Below are 18749 nucleotides of genomic sequence, written 5' to 3'. Positions count from 1 at the left end.
TGCGGAAAGGTCAGGGAATGACCACCGCATATCCCAGGAGCAATATGGCCTTAGTTGCTAGTGCTCCTATAAATCAAATAACAAGAACAACTCCACCTTTTGTTATAACTATGTTTTAATCAGTTAACAAAGGTTTTTGAGTCTTCATTTTTGTGTTAGTCCTGTGAAATTTCTATGGGTAATAAATAATTACTGTGAAATACATGAAATCTGTTAAAGTTCTGTGCTTTTACCAAGGCTGTAAATTTGTTCAGTGTGTGTTGATTTTAACATCTTGAGCTGCACTTAGTATGAAAAATCACTGGCAAAGAGTACTAAGAATGGGGGGAAGGAACTTTCACCCATATTTAGCCATCTTATATGAATGCAAAGAGCAAATTTGATAGGTCCTTTAGAAGATAAGAGGGTGGTATAATCGGGAATCCAACCGAAATGGCAGCCAAGTTGAATACGTATTTTGTAGTAATCTTTACTTTTGAAATTCTGTACCTTTGGCAGGGGGGGCACTCTTTAATGGGAATAATATGAGAGGGTTTTTTTTTTTTTTGCAGCTGCAGAATAAGTTAGCTTCCTTGCATTATTTTGCATTATTTTGCCTTTTTTATTACAAATACTGATGCTATTAGCATTCCATCAGGCAGCATGCAGAAAGTACCACTTATACTGAATCTCTTTTCCTGCCTACTAATAATTAGTGAGTACCATTATCTGTAACTGATATCAGGAAAAAAGATGCCTATCTGTTTTGTCCCCATGATGAGTGTTTTTGAAACTTGTGCCTGGTGTGATAGGCAGTCAATGGCATCATTGCTTGGAACATTTGTGGAAAATGATTTCTTGTCTAAACTACGTTCCGTGCTTATTTTAATTTCACTTCAAGGTGTCATTTTCACAGTATAATCATGTACTTACTGTTTTAAGAAGTATAATTTTTCGCTGTATTGATCCAGAATTCTGATGTTTTCAGCTCCACCACCCCCAGGCATCAACCAAGAATTATGGCTGTGGTTCCAAGCAGTTGATCAAGATTGTAGTGGTTCAATTTCTGCAACTGAATTACAGAGGGCTTTGCTGAATGGAAACTTTTCACCTTTTAACGAGGTATTGGAATCAACATATTATGGTATTTTATATAAAAAAATTAACACCGAAAACAAGTTTATTAACAAAAAATTTCTATAACTGGAAACATAACTTACAGTTCTATATATTTAATCCAGTGATGTCAAAGTGGAAGAATGCAAATTACAGAGCCAAAAATTATATTTCTATATATATATATATATATATATATATAAATTAGACAAATAAATTAGAACGAGAGTTAAAAATAAAATAATGCCAGCAGTATGGCAAGACAAGAGAGAAAGTAGTAGAAATTAAACTTAAGAATCAAACCAAACAGAAAGGGAAGAGAGGGGTAACAAGAGTAAAACTAATGCAGCAGAAAATCTCTAAGATAATTTAAAACATCTAATTATAAGAATAATAAATAATAATTTTGAAAGCCAATTAAAATAGAAATTTAATGGCACCCCCTCTGACGAGCACCAGGTCCAAATTTATGTGAAATATCACCAACAGAGATCTAGACTACTAGAGTAAAATAAAACAAAAATAAACCAAGAATAGACTGACCATTATGCCCCATCTCAACAGAGGACCACAAGGACAATAATAGTCAGGGAATTGCTGCATTTCGATCACTAGACAATTCGCAGCAAAGGCAAGTCGATCTCCAGATCAGTCCGCCACCCGATCTCCAGATCAAACTGCCAATGCAGAGTACTTGAATAGCGGTGGTCCTGATGCAGTGAAAATTAAAAATAGAACAGATACAAGCACTCCAGTGCAAAGCCACACTACTGACAAAATTAATCTTAACCAGTTTATATGGATGGCAGCACAGGCACAGCGTTAGCAATTCGCCCACTACTGTCATGTGATGTACTTATACATATATTTGAATAACGTTTAAAATAGTTGGAAACTGAATCTTTCATGATAAAAATAAAATAAAAAGGTACAGCAAACATTAGAGGCAGCAAAAAGCATATTCCTCTACATGATGCTTGAAATATAACCATACAAATAAATTAGAATGTGAGTTAAAAATAAAATAATGCCAGCAGTATGGCAAGACAAGAGTGAAAATAGTTGAAATTAAACCTAAGAATCAAACCAAACAGGAAAGGAAGAGAGGGGCAGAAAATCTCTAAGATAATTTAGAACATCTAATTATAAGAATAATTTTGAAAGCCAATTAAAATAGAAATTTATCGGTGCCTCCTCTGGCAGGCACCAGGTCCAAATTTATGTGAAATATCACCAATAGAGATTTAGACTACTAGAGTAAAATAAACCAAAAATAGCCTTCCCATTTTGTCCCATCTCAACAGAGGACCACAAGGCCAATAACGGTCAGGGAATTGCTGCATTTCGATTGCTAGACAAATCGCCGCAAAGGCAAGTCGATCGAAATATCAGTCCGCCACGCGATCTCTAGATCAAACCGCCAATGCAGAGGACTTGAATAGTGGTGGTCCTGATGCAGCAAAAATTAAAAATAGAACAAAGACGAGCACTCCAGTGCAAAGCCACACTACTGACAAAATTAATCTTAACCAGTTTATATAGACAAAAAATGAACTATGGATGGCAGGCAGCACAGGCGCAGCGTTAGTTCGCCTGCTAACGGCTGGCATTATTTTATTTTTTATTTTTAACTCTCATTCTAATTTATTTGTATGGTTATATTTCAGGCATCATGTAGAGGAATATGCTTTTTGCTGCCTCTGATGTTTGCTGTACTTTTTTATTTTATTTTTATCATGAAAGATTCAGTTTCCAACTATTTTAAACGTTATTCAAATATATATATATATATATATATATATATATATATATATAAAAAAAACTTTGATCCTGCTGTATGTTTCAAGTGTTATGCGAAAGCCTTTCAAGAAAATTCTAAAGATTTAGTCAGCAATAAAATCTGTTTGAGTTTGATAGCTGCACACAGAGGCATGGCCAAAATGCCCTCTGTTAGAGTTACCTCGTGCCTTCACTCTGAAACATTTTCTGTGAATAGGCTTAGCTGCATTGGGAATTATTTGCAGTATGGACACTTTCCATAGCAGCAGAGTTTATTTTTATGGGTGAAAAAGACTACAACCATGGGTGTTTGAATATTTGTTTCTTTTAGTAGTGAAAGAGTATATTTTAGTCGGAAAGTTTAGCTTTCCTTTTGATTTTTGTATATTTTTTTCATTATATTGAAATTTATTGTTTTAGGAAAGTAATTAGAGGAATAAAAAAAAAATTGACTTTATAGTTAAGAAAAGGTTTACCCCCCGCCAAGTTTTTTCAAAAACTTAATTTCTGCAACTATGAGAACTTAAATGCTATAACTGTGACAATTTATTTTAAAGTAGTTATGATAATTACCAGAAAAAAAAAAAATCTTTGAAATATTCACATGTGTGTCATACACTGATGAGCCAAAACATTATGACCAGTGAGTTGTTATGTATATCGAAGCAACTGCAGGTGAACTATGGCGCGTGCACGGGTCGAGACATGGTATAAAAAACACCTGATGCTCCGTTAATCGGTGTTACTCTTGTTCTTCAGATGGGAAAGGCAGCGGACTTAAGTGAGTTTGACAAAGGCCAAATTGTAATGGCCAGATGATTGGGTCAGAGCATATCTGGAACGGCACGGCTGATGGGGTGCTCACAGTTAGCCGTGGTTAGCATCTACCGAAAGAGGTCCGAGAAGGGGAAACCTATGAACCGCCGGTGAGGTATTGGATGACCATGGCTCATCGATGCTTGAGGTGAGCGTAGGCTCTCCCGGATGGTACGTGGCAACAGAAGGGCAACTGTGGTGCAACTAGCCGGCAGTTGGAATGCTGGTGACAGGAGTAATGTGTCACAACACATAGTACATTGAACCCTTCTGAAAATGGGGCTGCATAGCCACAGGTCGCTCCGAGCGCCCATGCTAACCACGGTTCACTGTCAACAATGGGCATGCAAGCATCGAAACTGGACCTTGAGTGATTGGAAGACGGTCGTCTGGTCCAATGAATCACGTTTCCTGTTACACCATGTGGATGGCCAGGTACATGTGCATCGTTTACCTAGGGAAGTGACAGTGTCTGGATGCATCGTGGGACGAAAACAAGCCGGTGGCGGCGATGTTCTGCAGGGATACCCTGGGTCCAGTCATCCATGTGCCGGGCACTCTGATGTCTACCACCTACCTAAACATCATTGCTGACCAGGTATACCCTTTCGTGGCAACGGTCTTCCCCTCTGGCAGTGCCGTCTTTCAGCAGGATAATGTGCCATGCCACACCACCTGGATTGTTTGAGACTAGTTCGCAGAACATGAGGAAGACTTCCAGGAATTGCCCTGGCCTTCAAATTCCCCAGACATCAATCCCATCGAGCATCTGTGGTTTGTATTGGAATAGCAACTCTGATCTGTGGCATCTCAACCATGGATCTTATAGGAGTTAAAGGATCTGCTGGTTACGTGTTGGTACCAGATACCACAAGACACATTTAGAAATCTTGTAGTGTCCATACCTCGTTGGGTACGAGCTGTTTTGGTGCACGTGGAGGACCCAACATCATATTAGTTAGGTGGTCATAATATTTTGGCTCATCGGTGTATACTTCTGAAGGGTGTTATGTGAAAACAAATGTTACTGAAAAATTAGCACTTAGGTTAAGGAAAGAACTATTTCCATTATGATTATAATTTAATGTTACAGAGCATTGACCTGAAGAACACTGTTGTGCTATAGGTTTTTTAAAATGTATACTTTTTACTTCCTACTGCTCATTCACATTTAAGAATTTCATGTTGACACTGACAAGATATAATAAGGTAAGATGTAGGCTGAGTCTTAAGTCTGCATTTTATCAGAAAGTGAATACTGATTTACATATCATTTGGTAAAACAACAAAAAGAAATTAAAACTACAACCAGATTTTAAAGCACTGTTTTTCAGATTGGTTTCCTTATACTTCAGATATGTTATAAAGGCATTCTTTTATGTATATGTTGACATACTTTTATCATTATCACATGATTAACTTTAGAAAATTCCTCAGAAGTGAACGTTTTTACAATCTTGAAAGGTATAAATTAACAGCTATATATATTTTTTCTTTCAAATAACTCCACAGAAAAAAAAATGCAGGGAGTAAATTGGGAAACTTTAGAGGATGCCCAGTGGACCTGCATTGACCCATCCATTCGTGGGAAAATTTTTTAAATTAATTCTCTTACAGTGAGAGAATGCAATGGGACATCAACTTGTATGAAGTAGAGCCTTCACCTATTTAAACCAAACCTTCTAGTTTAAAACCCCAGGAACATTAATTGACGTCCATTTTTTATATGTGGGTTTTCAGTGCCAATAAGCATAATTATTGTGATTAACATTGCTGTTCAGTTTTAAAATTGCCTCATAAGTCCAAATGATACTGGAAAAAGTTTAGTTTCCACCAATTTTTTAGATAAAAGTCTTGGCATATTCCATCCTTTTTCTGGGATTTTTATCACATAGGGTGTGATATAATTTTGGAATACTAACTTTGAATATTGGATTTAAAATTCTTATAACAGGAGTTTGTGACAAATTCAGTTCAGATGTTAACTGTTATGTTGACTTTGCGAACTGTTCTGTAGTACTTCATATCACCCAGCATTTTTTGTTGCCCTGATAGAATGCAATCTACCACTTCTAGGAGGCCCTAGAATATTTCCAGTATACTCTTAAAGCTCTTGCTGTATATTCTGGCATATAAATTGATTTCTATTTTTTGCCTTTTAAAAATTTGCTTTTAATCATATATTTGTTGTAATAGGTCAACCACCTTTTTCACAGTTGTCTTCTATGCCACTTGCATAGTTATGTATTAGCTACATTAAGAACCACTGTCTACTTTTTAATTCACTTATTTCTGTTCTTTCTTTTAAAGAATTGCATTGTGAACCTTATAAATTCTAAATTTTATTATTACACTGTACATAAATTAAATAAAGACTTCTTTATGAAGATAACTTTGTTATTTGGATAACTAGAAGTCCCAAGGCTGTAATTCAGAATACAATACAAAGAAGAATAAAACAAATCAGGTTGGACCCTTGTCGAGCCACACCTGGGTGTGAGAAAGTCTTAGATAATCCAGCTGATGTTTCTGATGAATTGAATAGGTACTTTGCATCTGTCTTTACTGACAAAAGACCCTTTATGCCGAGGAGCTGTGGAAGTGAGGCCGAGCCATATGAAATTAGCGATGTCGTAATTACAGATGATTGTTTATTAGAAAAACATTTGAGCATAAAGACAAGTAAGGCCCTCGGAGTTGTTGGCATATACCCTGTAGTTTTGAGGGAGAGTGTGAGGGAATGTATTGAACCATTGAAGTTAATTATGGGGGCATTGCACTCAGGAGAGATTCCTTTGGAATGTAGAAGTGTACATAAAGGCAGGGCTGTAGTGGAGGGTATATGCTGTATGCCCTCTGGATTTTTTAAGTTGAATAGTGTATACCTTCAGATTTTTGAAAGACTGAAATACGGCGTATACGGGTATATGCCATCTACCCTCTGGAATTCGATTAATATACACAGTAGACTCTGCTTTTTGTATCATTCATAGAGTATACCTTCTGCTAATTTTACGACTACAGCACTGCATAAAGGCAGTACTAAGAGTGAAGTCGGTAACTATGGACTATTTAGTCTGACTTCAGATAGGGAAATATTTTGAAGGCAATGATTTATTGCAATGCAGGGACATTTAGAAAAAAAATGGCATTATGAATGACACATAATATGGTTTTGTTAAGGGGGAAAATCATGTTTTACTAACCTAGGAAGCTATTTGACATAGTTACTCATGAGCTGAATGTAGGAAGCAATTTAAATGTAGTTTATTTGGATTTAGCAATGCATTTGAATGAGTCAAATGCTTTGCAAAATCCTGTCTCTTTGCTAAGTCTCTCACGAGAGATTAATGAAACAAGCTGGAACATGTTGGGGTTACTGGAAAGAATCTAAAATGGATTGCTGTTTTTCTTTGCATTCTTTGTTGCCGACCGGGCTAGCCAGGTGGGTAAAGTGCCTGCCTGGCAACCTGGTTGCGGGTTCGAATCCCGCCTCGGGCTTGGATCAAAGTACTGCAAAAACTTGGAGGTGCACTATGGCCACAGACGCCGATGCGCCAACAACTACCAAAAAAAAAAAAAAAAAAAAAAAGCATTCTTTTTTTTTTTTTTTTTTTTTTCTCATAAACTGCCTTAGCCTTCCTAACTTCCTTTGTGACTTTATTACACACTAGCTTATATCTACCATAGGCTTCTCAGTTGCCAAATAATTTATATGCATCCCATGCATTTTTCTTCTCCGCTTCAAGCCTCATTAATTCATCTGACATCTATTTAAACCTAAACCTTGAAGAGTATTTCTTAGTTGGTATGAAAAGCCTAGTATCCTCCAAGATTAAGTCCCTGAAGGCTTCTCATTTAGAATTCACCATTGGTAACATCATCAGTTGATCCCACTGTATAGAATTTAAAAACTGTCTGTCTGAAACCACTGTAGTCACCTTTACAAAAGAAAAAAACCCTTCTCTTTACCCTTGATGGTAGTTATATCTTTAAATAAATTCCATGTCAATACACTGATCACTGTTACCCAGTGGTTCCTTTATCTGAAATTCTTAATACATGCTCTGCTGATAGATATTCACTGGTGATAATCAGATCAAGAGTATTACTCCCTCTGGTTGCTTCACGAACATGTTGCTGTAGAAAACAGTCATCCAATAAATCCATAAGAGTATTTCTAATATGCAAATTACCAACCCACAAGTTCCAGTCAGTATCTGAAAGTTAAAATCCCTCATTTTAAGACATTCTGATTTACTGGCCCACTCTATTTCTCTGCACAATTGTTCATTATGCTCATCAGAGTCATTAAGCTTATAACACACCTACTCTCATTTTCCCTTTCCCAGTGCCCTTTCCTTATTTCACACCACACTGACTGAACATTGCATTGTCCACCAATTGGATATACTTCCTTAGATTATATATCTATTTCTTGACTTAGAGCATAACCCCTCCTCCTTTCCTGTCCTGTCTATCCTTTCTGTACTCGTTGTACTCCCCAAATTCCAATTCTATTTCTTGATTTAGAGCATAACGCCTCCTCCCTTCTTGTCCGGTCTATCCTTTCTGTACTCGTTGTACTCCCCAAATTCCAATTCTGCACTGCTTATATCTGTGACACCACATCTTTGATATCCCAACAATATCCACCTTTGATGTCTTTATCAACACTTCAAACTTATCAAATTTATTAACTATACTTCTAGCATTGGTGTACATGCACGTATACATGCGCCTGTTCCTACTAAGAGTAGGAACAGGCGCATTAACACAGCCCATGTATTTACTTGTTCCACAATGACTCCCAGCAGTCCTGGAAATCCCCAGCACCTTGCTTTCCAGGCTGCTGCTCATTCTAATAGAAGCAGTGCAAAAATCACTTTCACCTCTGCCTGCAGCCACTGTTAATCTTTTAGTCTGTGAATCCCTCCCACACAAGATAGCAGTTTTCCAACCCACCTAACACTGCCTCGATAGCATCAGCAAAAATTCTTGCACCCTTTCTATTTAAGTGTATCCCATCCCTGTAGAAGCAGTCTCTCGTTAACAAGCATAGACCATGCTGAAAAAAATTCTACCCCATGAGCCTTGCACAATCTCTTCAAGATATTGTTGTACATGTGAGCACTAATAACCTTAAGAGTAAGAGATCTGCAGATTTACTTAACAAGTACAGGTGAATGTTGAAGAACTTTTCTGATTAATGCAGACAGGCTGCCCGTGCAGGTCATGGGGTCTTGTAAATGATTATACAGGCAGCCCCATATAACACGGTACTTCTACAACACGGTTTTGCTTTAACATGATTAATAAATTGCGGCAATCCTTGCACAACATGTTACTTATATAACACGGTTAGAGAATTTTGGCAAACCTTGCATAACAGGGTATTTTTGAGATTATGTTAGATGTAATTTTCGACATTTCCAGTCTTTTTGAATCCCCACTGTTGACCCGCTAGTCAAAAAATATTATTGAGAAATCCTTGTATTTTATTTTTATGGGAAATCCCAGTGTTATATTCTATTGAACATAACATGGAACAGTGCTATTGAACTTGTGGAAAATCTATATTTCAAAGTTTTTTTACTATTGGATAGCCAAACGTTGAAGTTGTTTCTACCACCACAGTTGTACTAGGTAGTAGTAGTAGTGGCGTGTGATGCAAGAAAGCAAATGTATGAGCTTATGCAGCACCAGCCAAAAAAAAAAAAAAAAAAATCACACTATTCCCTCCAAATGCCTGTCCAGTTGCTCCTTAAATTTATTCAACCTATCAACTTCCACAACGACAGATGGAAGTTTGTTCCAGCAATTAACCACCCGCTGGCCAAAGGCAAATTTCTGCACGTCTATTCTACATGTCTTTTCTTAATTTGAATTTATGCCCCTTTAGGTTCGTAATCTGAACAAGTGGAAGGATCCCATCAGAATTCAGCGTGCTCAACCCATTCAAGGCCTTATATACCTCAGTCAGATCACCACGCAGGTGCCTAGTCTCCAGCCACTGCAATTTGCAGAACTTAAGCCTCTCTTGGTAAGAGGATCCCTTCATTCCCCTCACCAATCTTGTTGCCCTTCTCTGTACACGCTCAAGTAAATCTACATCCTTCCTAAAATGAGGCCTCCACACCTGCACGCAGTACTCATTCAGCCCTTAAATCAAGGCATTATATCCACCTTTAAAACTCATTGCATCACAAAATCGTTACAATGGATTTTGGAGAAAATTGATTCCGAATCTATTGAAATAATGGAGGCATGTTCGACCACATTTCCTGAATGAAATGGCTCTGGTCAGTTCATACAGGAAATGTGGTCGAACTGGCAGTAAGCGAAATCAGTGCGATAGCAGAACTTGCTACATCGGTAGGAAGGGAAGGTTTTGATGATATGACAACTGAAGCACTCGTGGGTGGCACAGTTGGTAGAATCGCCCTCCTCCCCGCATCTGGTGTAAAAGGCCTGAGTTTGAATCCTGTCGATGATGGGAGGAATTTTTATGGGTCGTTTTCACAAAATGGCTGAATTAGTCGGGCTCAGGCGGGGGTAGCATGGTTTTTTTCTCCTGGAAACTCGGGTTCTTCATCCAGCAAAACAGAAATCCCACCTCAGGACACGCATAATTTATAGATATGTAGAGCAACATGGCCTTAGTCACTGATGCTCCTAAAAAAAAAAAAAATAAATAAATAAATAAAATATACGATTACTGAAGATGTTCAAGAATTACTGGTAGAAAAAGAGGCTGGCGAAGCAGATTTGGTGGAAATGGCATCGGAGGCAAATCAAATCAATTCAGAGGATACTAGCGCACATGAAAATTCTGAACTTCCAAATTTTATGCCATGATGGTATAAAGTTACCAGAGAAGTTAGAATCTTATTTTTTAAATGCAGATTCTTGAATGAAAGAAGCCCAAAGTTCAAAACGGAGCTTCAAAAGTGATTAGTTCCATACGATGAAATTCAAAATACGATTAAATTTGCTATCAAGCAAAAAAAAAAGCTAACAAAACCAGATTACTGATTTTTTAAAGAGAGCAGAAGATACACGAAATTTAGAATGGTGTATTTTTGTTAGTTTTGTTAATGAAATAGTGTAATTTTGTTCGTTTTGTTAAAATTTTGTTAACAAGATAGTGTATGTTTGTTAGCTTTTGGAACATAATTCCCCTCTTTGTACTTTTTTCTTAGTCCCATATAACACAGTTTCACACAACATGACATTTTAGAGGAACCTAACTACCATGTTATATGAGCGTTACCTGTATATGATTATAAATGTGAAATTTACTTTTGTAGTGTGGGATTAAATTTATTTGAAGACTTGTCTCCATTTTCGTTGAGTTGTAATAATTTTATTTTATTCCTTTGTTATAAGCTACATCTCCGCATTTACCTATTTTATAATGTTATTATTATTACTTCAATTATGCAAATCCCTTTAGCTTGGCTGTACTAAGGTATTGTACTGTACTTTATTTTATGGAAATAAATTATTTTATATATGTATTTCTCGTGCATTTAAGTCATTCTTTAAGGCAAAGATTAACCCTAAAGCAGCTTTGAGTTTTTTCTCATTTTGACAAATATTATATTTTATATATCTAATTTTTAATATTACTTTTCTGAGCCAAGTTAAAAGACGAAAGGTAAAGGGTAAGTTAGTCTTCCATTATATGTGCATTCAGAAGAACTGCTAGTGTTGTTGCACCTACTTGTCTATCAAGTCATAGTTGATTGAGAGCCACTTTTTTGTGGAATTTTATAGATTTATGTGTGAATTCTATAAATGGTGTTTCTTTCCATATGCTGAAGGCATTACTACATTCAGTAAACGCAAATTACTGAATGGAATTGAATTTTATCTGCCATCAGAGCTTTATTTCCTGCCACATCTGTTACAGTGGTGTTATTCCTGAATGGTCCTGCTAGGGTTGGTAGAAATTGCTTTGACCACTTGCCATATTTTTTCAGCCCATGTCAGTAGTGGCACTTTGCATAACATAACATAAAAAATATATATCTAGGGTTTAATCCTTGTTCCTTTCTGCAGCAGAAAGGAACAAGGCCATTGTTAAAAAATTTCAGATTTCTAAGCAATAACTAACTTTGATTGGAGCTGTTTGACATGTAAAAGTTGGGCAAGCTTCATTCTTGCTATTGGAGCTAGTTCTCATTTCTACTATGTTAACCCCCTCCTCAGGGTATAGGATACCAAACAACTGGCATCAGACCTTGTGACTCACTTCACCCACCCATTAAGGACACTCGGCACTCTTTGAATCTCATCCTATTGCTCTTCCCCTTCAGGCGATCCTCACTATACTCCATTTTCACCTTGATGCATACTTCTGTATTCTTCCACTTCTCCTTTCCCTATATCATTCCAACTCTCTTCATGGTCCCTAATCTTTCACTGTCTCACTGTACAGTCAGTCCTCGTATTACATTACACGAATTCGATCATACACGATTTATAAATAGGGGAACGATATCTTATATAACACGAACCGAATTTGCTTATGCATGATTCGCCTTTGTGTTTACAAGAAATGGCAGTCGAACGCGGAATCACCCCAACTGAACACAACACGATAGGAATGAAGAGAAGATTCCGAAAATGTATTTATGTGTTTTATATCAGTGAAGGGGAAACACATTTCACCATAGCAACGTAAAAACCAACACAATTCCAGCTATCAGTATAATCGCACATGCAATTAGATCGAGTTTACTACCAGTTTATAACAGATTCCACTATCAGAAACGCAACTGGAAATTGTTTTTATTGTTTTATGGTAGTAACCCTTAGAAATGTGCTTTAGTAAAATGCGAATTGTTAATAGTGTATCTCTGCCTTTACGGTGTTGTTTATTCAGTTGCTACACGCGCAGCTTTGTTTATGTGTGTATCAAGCGTGCCTCCTCGTTTTGTAATTGTGCTTTATTCCCTAAAAATGAGAGTAAAATACTTAAAAGGCGTGAAAAGAAAGCGTCCTGGGGAAGACACTGCAGATTTAGAGAGAAAAAAAAAAAAGCAATATCGATAAACAGAGGCAGACTGGGTCAAAAATTCTTATGCGGGAAAATTTATAGTGGTCTCATACTATGGTTTATGGCCAAAATCACACCGGCCCCCGGCCCACCGTGGTTTTCCCGGTAAGGCTTATGGCCAGTCCGCCTGTATCGATAAAGAAAAAAATATGAAATTGTGAAACGCTTTGAGCGAAATGAAAGACCATGTGATATTGCACGTGCTACAGACCGAAATGAAGCAATGCCGAGAATTACAAAGAATGCAGAGGAAATAAAAACAACTTTCATAGCAGGAACAACTCAAACTGTAATTAAAATCCATTAGATTAAGACACAAAGAATTGGAAGAGATGCAACGGCTGTCAACTGTTTGGATAGAAAATCAAACAAAAACCAAGTTTGCTTACGATAGAAGCAAAAGCATTAGCAATATTTTATTAAATAATAGTCGTAATAAAATACGTAAGTATTTTATTATGATTATTTATTGTGTTTGGTAATGTTTTGGTTACAAATGTGTGTTCAATCTTGGGTGGTCGGCACCTAACCCTATTTTTCCCATAGGGCCTGTTGTTTATATTTCACGATTTTGCATTGTACGAGGGTTTCTAGGAACACAACTATCGTGCTATACGAGGACTGACTGTACTTCCACTTATGCACCTTATAGGCAGGTTTGGAACAGTCCCCAGCAGTGCTCTATCTACTGCTGACCAGCTCCGTATGCCATGAACAGGTATCGTGGATCTCCCCTAATGGATTGGTAGCATCCCAATGGCTAAGTTACCAGGCATTACAATACAATGCACGCATGTGCACACATTCTCTCTCTCTCTCTCTCTCTCTCTCTCTCACACACACACGGTCTAGCATTTGCAGAATCTGTAATCTTCACAAGAGAAAGTTTTGCAGTGTTCAGGAAGACCTCTGGCATCACCTGACAAAATACACAATGTTTGCTTTGAGTTTCTCATCACAGATCTATCAGTTGTCTCATTTTATAGTTTTTACTTTTCCCTCTTCTTTTAAATAGTGATTTTTGTGCAAGCCACAAACTATACTTTACCCAGTTTAAATTGAATTTAGCAATTGGCACTTCTGCTGTATCCCTTTCGTTGCTGCTCTGCTTTACTCCTAAGTTATTTGGATGCTTTTTGATTTATTAAAAATTCAACATTTCATATTTTCATATGTTTGTCTTATCTGAGTACACAGTCATAGTTTCTTTTGACTCTTTTAATCATGGGATGAGTGGCACTCTATGTTCTGATTTCAGGCTACCAACCTATTAGACTAATTGTGCTCTTATTCTGATTTTTTGCTTCTTATTTACTAAGTAAAATTGAACTTAATAGGAGTCATTCATCTTTGATTAAAAATTTCATCTGCATGAGACAAGTGCTCAATGACAGCCAAGAATGTCATATAAACATTGTTTGCCCTGCAGTGAAAAAGTGGGAGCCCATCATGGGAGTGTGCATATGTATTATGAAATTTTAAAATGTCCTTAGTTACCAGGTTTTAAAATTTATGTGGGTATTTTGAAAATTTCTTGTCAAAATTATTACAAAAGAGGTGATATAAATATTATTTCTTTTAACAATATGTAGGTAATATACTGAAGTGCTTTTAACTTCTTATGTAACTTTTATTTTAGGAAACATGCCGATTGATGATAGGAATGTTTGATCGAGACCACAATGGAACTATAGATATTTATGAATTTTCTTCATTGTGGAATTATATCGTACAGTGGAAACAGTGTTTTGATAGCTTTGATTTAGATAGGTCAGGAACTATTGATGCACATGAGTTACATCAGGCCTTTACAACATTTGGATACCGGTAAGTGCTGAAATTTCTATATATATGGGTGATTTAATCTCTCATTATTATTATTTTTTTCTAAATGAAAATGTATTTTCTGAGAGTACAAACATCTTTTATTTAAATAATGCTGGCTACCAGGAGTGTGTCTCTTATATAACCTATTTAGAGTGTTGCAATCATGAATATTAAAGTCTTGATTTTAGAAAGTAATTTTACCATCAGTGCCAGAATAAAAGTTCATCAGTATTATCATCCAAATATGTTATACCTAGTGGTTTTTTCTTGACAATAGGATATGAGCACTGGTTAAAGGAAGGTTCAACCTTTTTCATTAGATATAATTGATTTCAAAGTATGTAAACTACTAATCAGCTAATGATTTTGTACATGTGATGTTCATCTAAATATGTTATGTCCAGTAGGTGTACATGCAAGAATATTTGCCGATGCTATCGAGGCAGTGTTAGGTGGGTCGGAAAACTGCTAGCTTGGGGGGGGGGGATTCACAGACTAAAAGATTAACAGTGGCTGCAGGGCAGAGGCGAAAGTGATTCTTGCCCTGCTTCTATTACAATAAGCAGCAACCTGGAAAGCAAGTTTCTGGGGATTTCCAGAATTGCTGGGAGTCATCATGGAACAAGTAAATACATGAGCTGTGTTAGGGTAACTAAGAGTAAGAACAGGTGTATGTATACTTGCATGTACACCAATGTGAGAAGTATAATTAATAAATTTGATGAGTTTGAAGTGCTGGTAAAGACATCAAAGGTGGATATTGTTGGGATATCAAAGACGTGGTGTCATATAGATATAAGCAGTGCATAATTGGGGAGTACAATGTGCACAGAAAGGATAGACAGGACAGGAAGGGAGGAGGGGTTATGCTGTTAGTTAAAAACACAAAATCTAAGGAAGTGCATCCAATTGACATTGGCGGACAATGCAATGTTGAGTCAGTGTGGTGTTGACATAAGCACTGGGAAAGGGAAAATGAGAGTAGCTGTGTGTTACAGGCCTAATGATTCTGTTGAGTATAATGAACATTTGTGCATGCAGAGAAATAGTGGGCCAGTAAATCAGAATGGCTTATAATGGGAGATTTTAAATTTCCAGATATTGAATGGAACTTGTGGGTTGGTCACTCACACACACTAGCAAGACTTTTGTGGAGTTATTGGATGACATGTTTTCTATAGCAACATGTTCGAGAGGTAACCAGAGGAAGTTAATACTCTTGATCTGATTGTCAGTAGTGATTATTCATGCATTAAGAATTTGCAGATAAAGGAACCACTAGGTGACAGTGATCAGTGTATTGATGTGGGATATGTGGGATTTACTTAAAGAAGTAACTACCACCAAGGGTAGTAGTTACTTCTTTAAGTTTCAGTGCGCATATGGAGAATACTGCCCATGCTCCTGTAGAAAAACACATGCTGTTAACCATGAGCCTGCTGATATTTAAGGATGTACCGTATATTTAGTTTCACTGTTGTAAAAGGAGGTGGATGCTTCTGAAAGCTTTCATGTTTTATCTCTTTTATCCAGTGGTTTTTCTACATTGTCTTATTTTATTGTATTTTATTTTTATTGTACAGACAGGCATCTTATTTTATTGAGTTTTATCCGGTGTCATTGTACTATTCATTTTACTTATTTTTATTTAATAAAAGTTTATAATGGTTGGTGTAGCATCGTACAGTCATTGTGAATACGAACATTCCCAACTCCAGAGGCCTATTTGAAAGATCAGTACCAATGGTTTAAGAGCCCCAAACTTGACATCCAGAAATACGTGCATGCACCAAGGAAGTAACTAATCTCTCACCTTTAAATTCTGTCAGACATACTGTGTGGTACTAACCTGTGAACACGACCTTTGTCGAAAAGCTTCATCCACTTCAGGGGAGTAACCGTATTCACATAATATTCATATTCGTTTTCGTCAATTTTAATGATGCTGTCTTTTTCACTCATAAATAGTGGTTGATTTTCCTGGATGTCAAGTTTGGAGCTCTTAAACAATTGGTACCAGATATGTTGGATCATCGATTTTTCTTCGAGTGTTATGATTTATTTAAGTAATTTTATTAAATTTATTATGTTTAATTTGTAAGACAGTGTTGATTATTGAAGCGTTTTACAAGAAATTACTGAGGTAAACCTCTTATTCATTTTTAACTGAAGATTTTTAATGTAAAGGTTTTTACATACATTTTATTTATTTTTCAGATTGTCTCTGACATTTTGTGAACTAGTGGTATGCCGTTTTGATCGCCGTGGCCAAAGAAATATTGATTTTGATGATTTTATTCAATCCTGTGTAATGTTGAAGTCTTTAACTGATGCTTTTCGTGCTAAAGATATTAATCAGACTGGCATTGTTAACCTTCATTACGAACAATTTTTAGAAATGGTTATAGATAATACTCTGCAAAAACCTATATAGGGGTATATTCCCCTTAAATTTTCTCTTGTTTTTATTTTTATTATTGTTTTTTTATTATTAACTAGAACAGTATTATTCCAGAGTATTGTGCAATGTGGAGTGGTTTAAGTTATGGCTTATCAGATGAAGCTGAGTATGTTTGTATGTAATTTGTTAGTATGAATTGATTAGACTTTTTTTTTTTATGTCATTTTCTTGTAATAGTTACTTTTATTTTTTTTATTAATTGGAGAATGTTTGAATCAGATATTTTTTGTTGAAAGCTTCATTGGAATTTAATTTTCTGTATATAGTGTGGTATACTTCTGACCTGAAACATGCTATACATTATTTGTGTGTGGCTTCTAAATATCTTATTTTTTATATAAATATGTAAGTGTATTTATTATATATGTACAATATATATGTGTATATACTATGCTCCAAAAAGGCATCCAGCATGTTGGTTTCACATCGACACCACTATCACTCACTTCAGTAGTACACCAGTCTTCCATCCTCCTGAGTAGGCTTTCCACCAACAAATGATAGACTGCAGCCAGTATAATCCTATTCAGCAGTGACCAGTTTAGCTACCAGTGTGGAATGGTCCTCACCCAACATTCAGGTCTATCCCACAGATATGTTATAAAATTGAGACTTTGCGCTGGATATTCCAACTTTCTTTTTTCTTTCCCCACCTTTTCTTTCTTTCTTTCTTCTTCTTTTTTTTTTTTTTTTTTTTTTTTGGACATTTGTAAACCATTCTTGAACAATATAGACAGCAGTACAGTATGGTGGGGGGGGCATTATCCCATTGAAACAAACATGGTCTGTACCAAAGAATTGCTGCATTGTAGGGAATATTGAATTATCCAGAATGTTGACAGTTGGCTTTGGATGGTACAAGCTTTCAGCAGTTCAGTGAGTAAGCAATGTGACATCCAACAGTGATACCCCTTTCAAAATCAGTCACCTTGACTGTATTTGCTTTGACAAGACAAGCTCATACACTTTGCTTTTATACTTAACTGAGTCACTCGTTTACTAGGTAAGTCCATTTGAATTAAAAATGGGTGTCCAGTTATAAAATTGAGACTTTGCACTGGATATTCCAACTTTCTTTTTTCTTTCCCCACCTTTTCTTTCTTTCTTTCTCTCTGTTTTTTTTTTTTTTTGCACATTTGTAAACCATTCTTGAGGTATATACAATACCCTCTTTGGAGGGTATTGTATATACTTTTAGAATTGACAATATAAAATTTTCTTTTCTGAGAGTTGTGGTTGCCTTATATAATGAAATGGTTAATGTTCCTGAAAAGTCTTATTAAGACTTAAATTTACAATTTTCACTGAATTATTTTCATTATATAATTTGAGATGCATTCTTACACAAAAAATATTTCTCAGGACATAATAAAATTACACCATAAATTAAAATTCCTAACTTATAAGTTAGTGCATCATTTTAACCAAATAGTTAAAATGCTTTTGCACTAACTACGTTTATTTAATTACTTTTCAAAGTAATTAAATTGGCATCGTTTTGGTTATATCTCGTATTGTGAATGCCTTCACGAGTTGTCATGGTATCGTACTACCTCGAATATTCTTTCCTATATATATATATATATATATATATATATATATATTTCCTCGAATACACTATTGCAACACCAGGGTACCTGCCCACCCACCGAGGAGAAGCCAACAAGCTTTGAAATGGTACTGTCTGGGTGGTGGTATCCACTGAGA

The 18749-nt window shown here is 36.2% G+C and overlaps 1 protein-coding gene across 1 annotated transcript in view; it reads left to right on the top strand.

The window, feature by feature from the left end:
- LOC150091207 (programmed cell death protein 6-like) overlaps positions 1-17015 on the top strand; it is a 65653-nt gene extending 48638 nt beyond the window's left edge. The window contains exons 4-6 of the mRNA XM_090389595.1: positions 968-1101; positions 14394-14581; positions 16799-17015. Coding sequence (XP_090245721.1) covers positions 968-1101; positions 14394-14581; positions 16799-17015 — 539 coding nt within the window. The remainder of the gene's footprint in view (positions 1-967; positions 1102-14393; positions 14582-16798) is intronic.
- The last annotated feature ends 1734 nt before the right edge of the window (positions 17016-18749 follow it).

Source organism: Mastigoproctus giganteus, chromosome 1 (assembly GCF_048544385.1).
Source record: "Mastigoproctus giganteus isolate SK-2022 chromosome 1, ASM4854438v1, whole genome shotgun sequence".
Classification (NCBI taxonomy): Eukaryota; Metazoa; Arthropoda; class Arachnida; order Uropygi; family Thelyphonidae; genus Mastigoproctus; species Mastigoproctus giganteus.
Note: the sequence above shows the minus strand (reverse complement) of the source record. Positions and strands in the feature narration are given on the sequence as shown.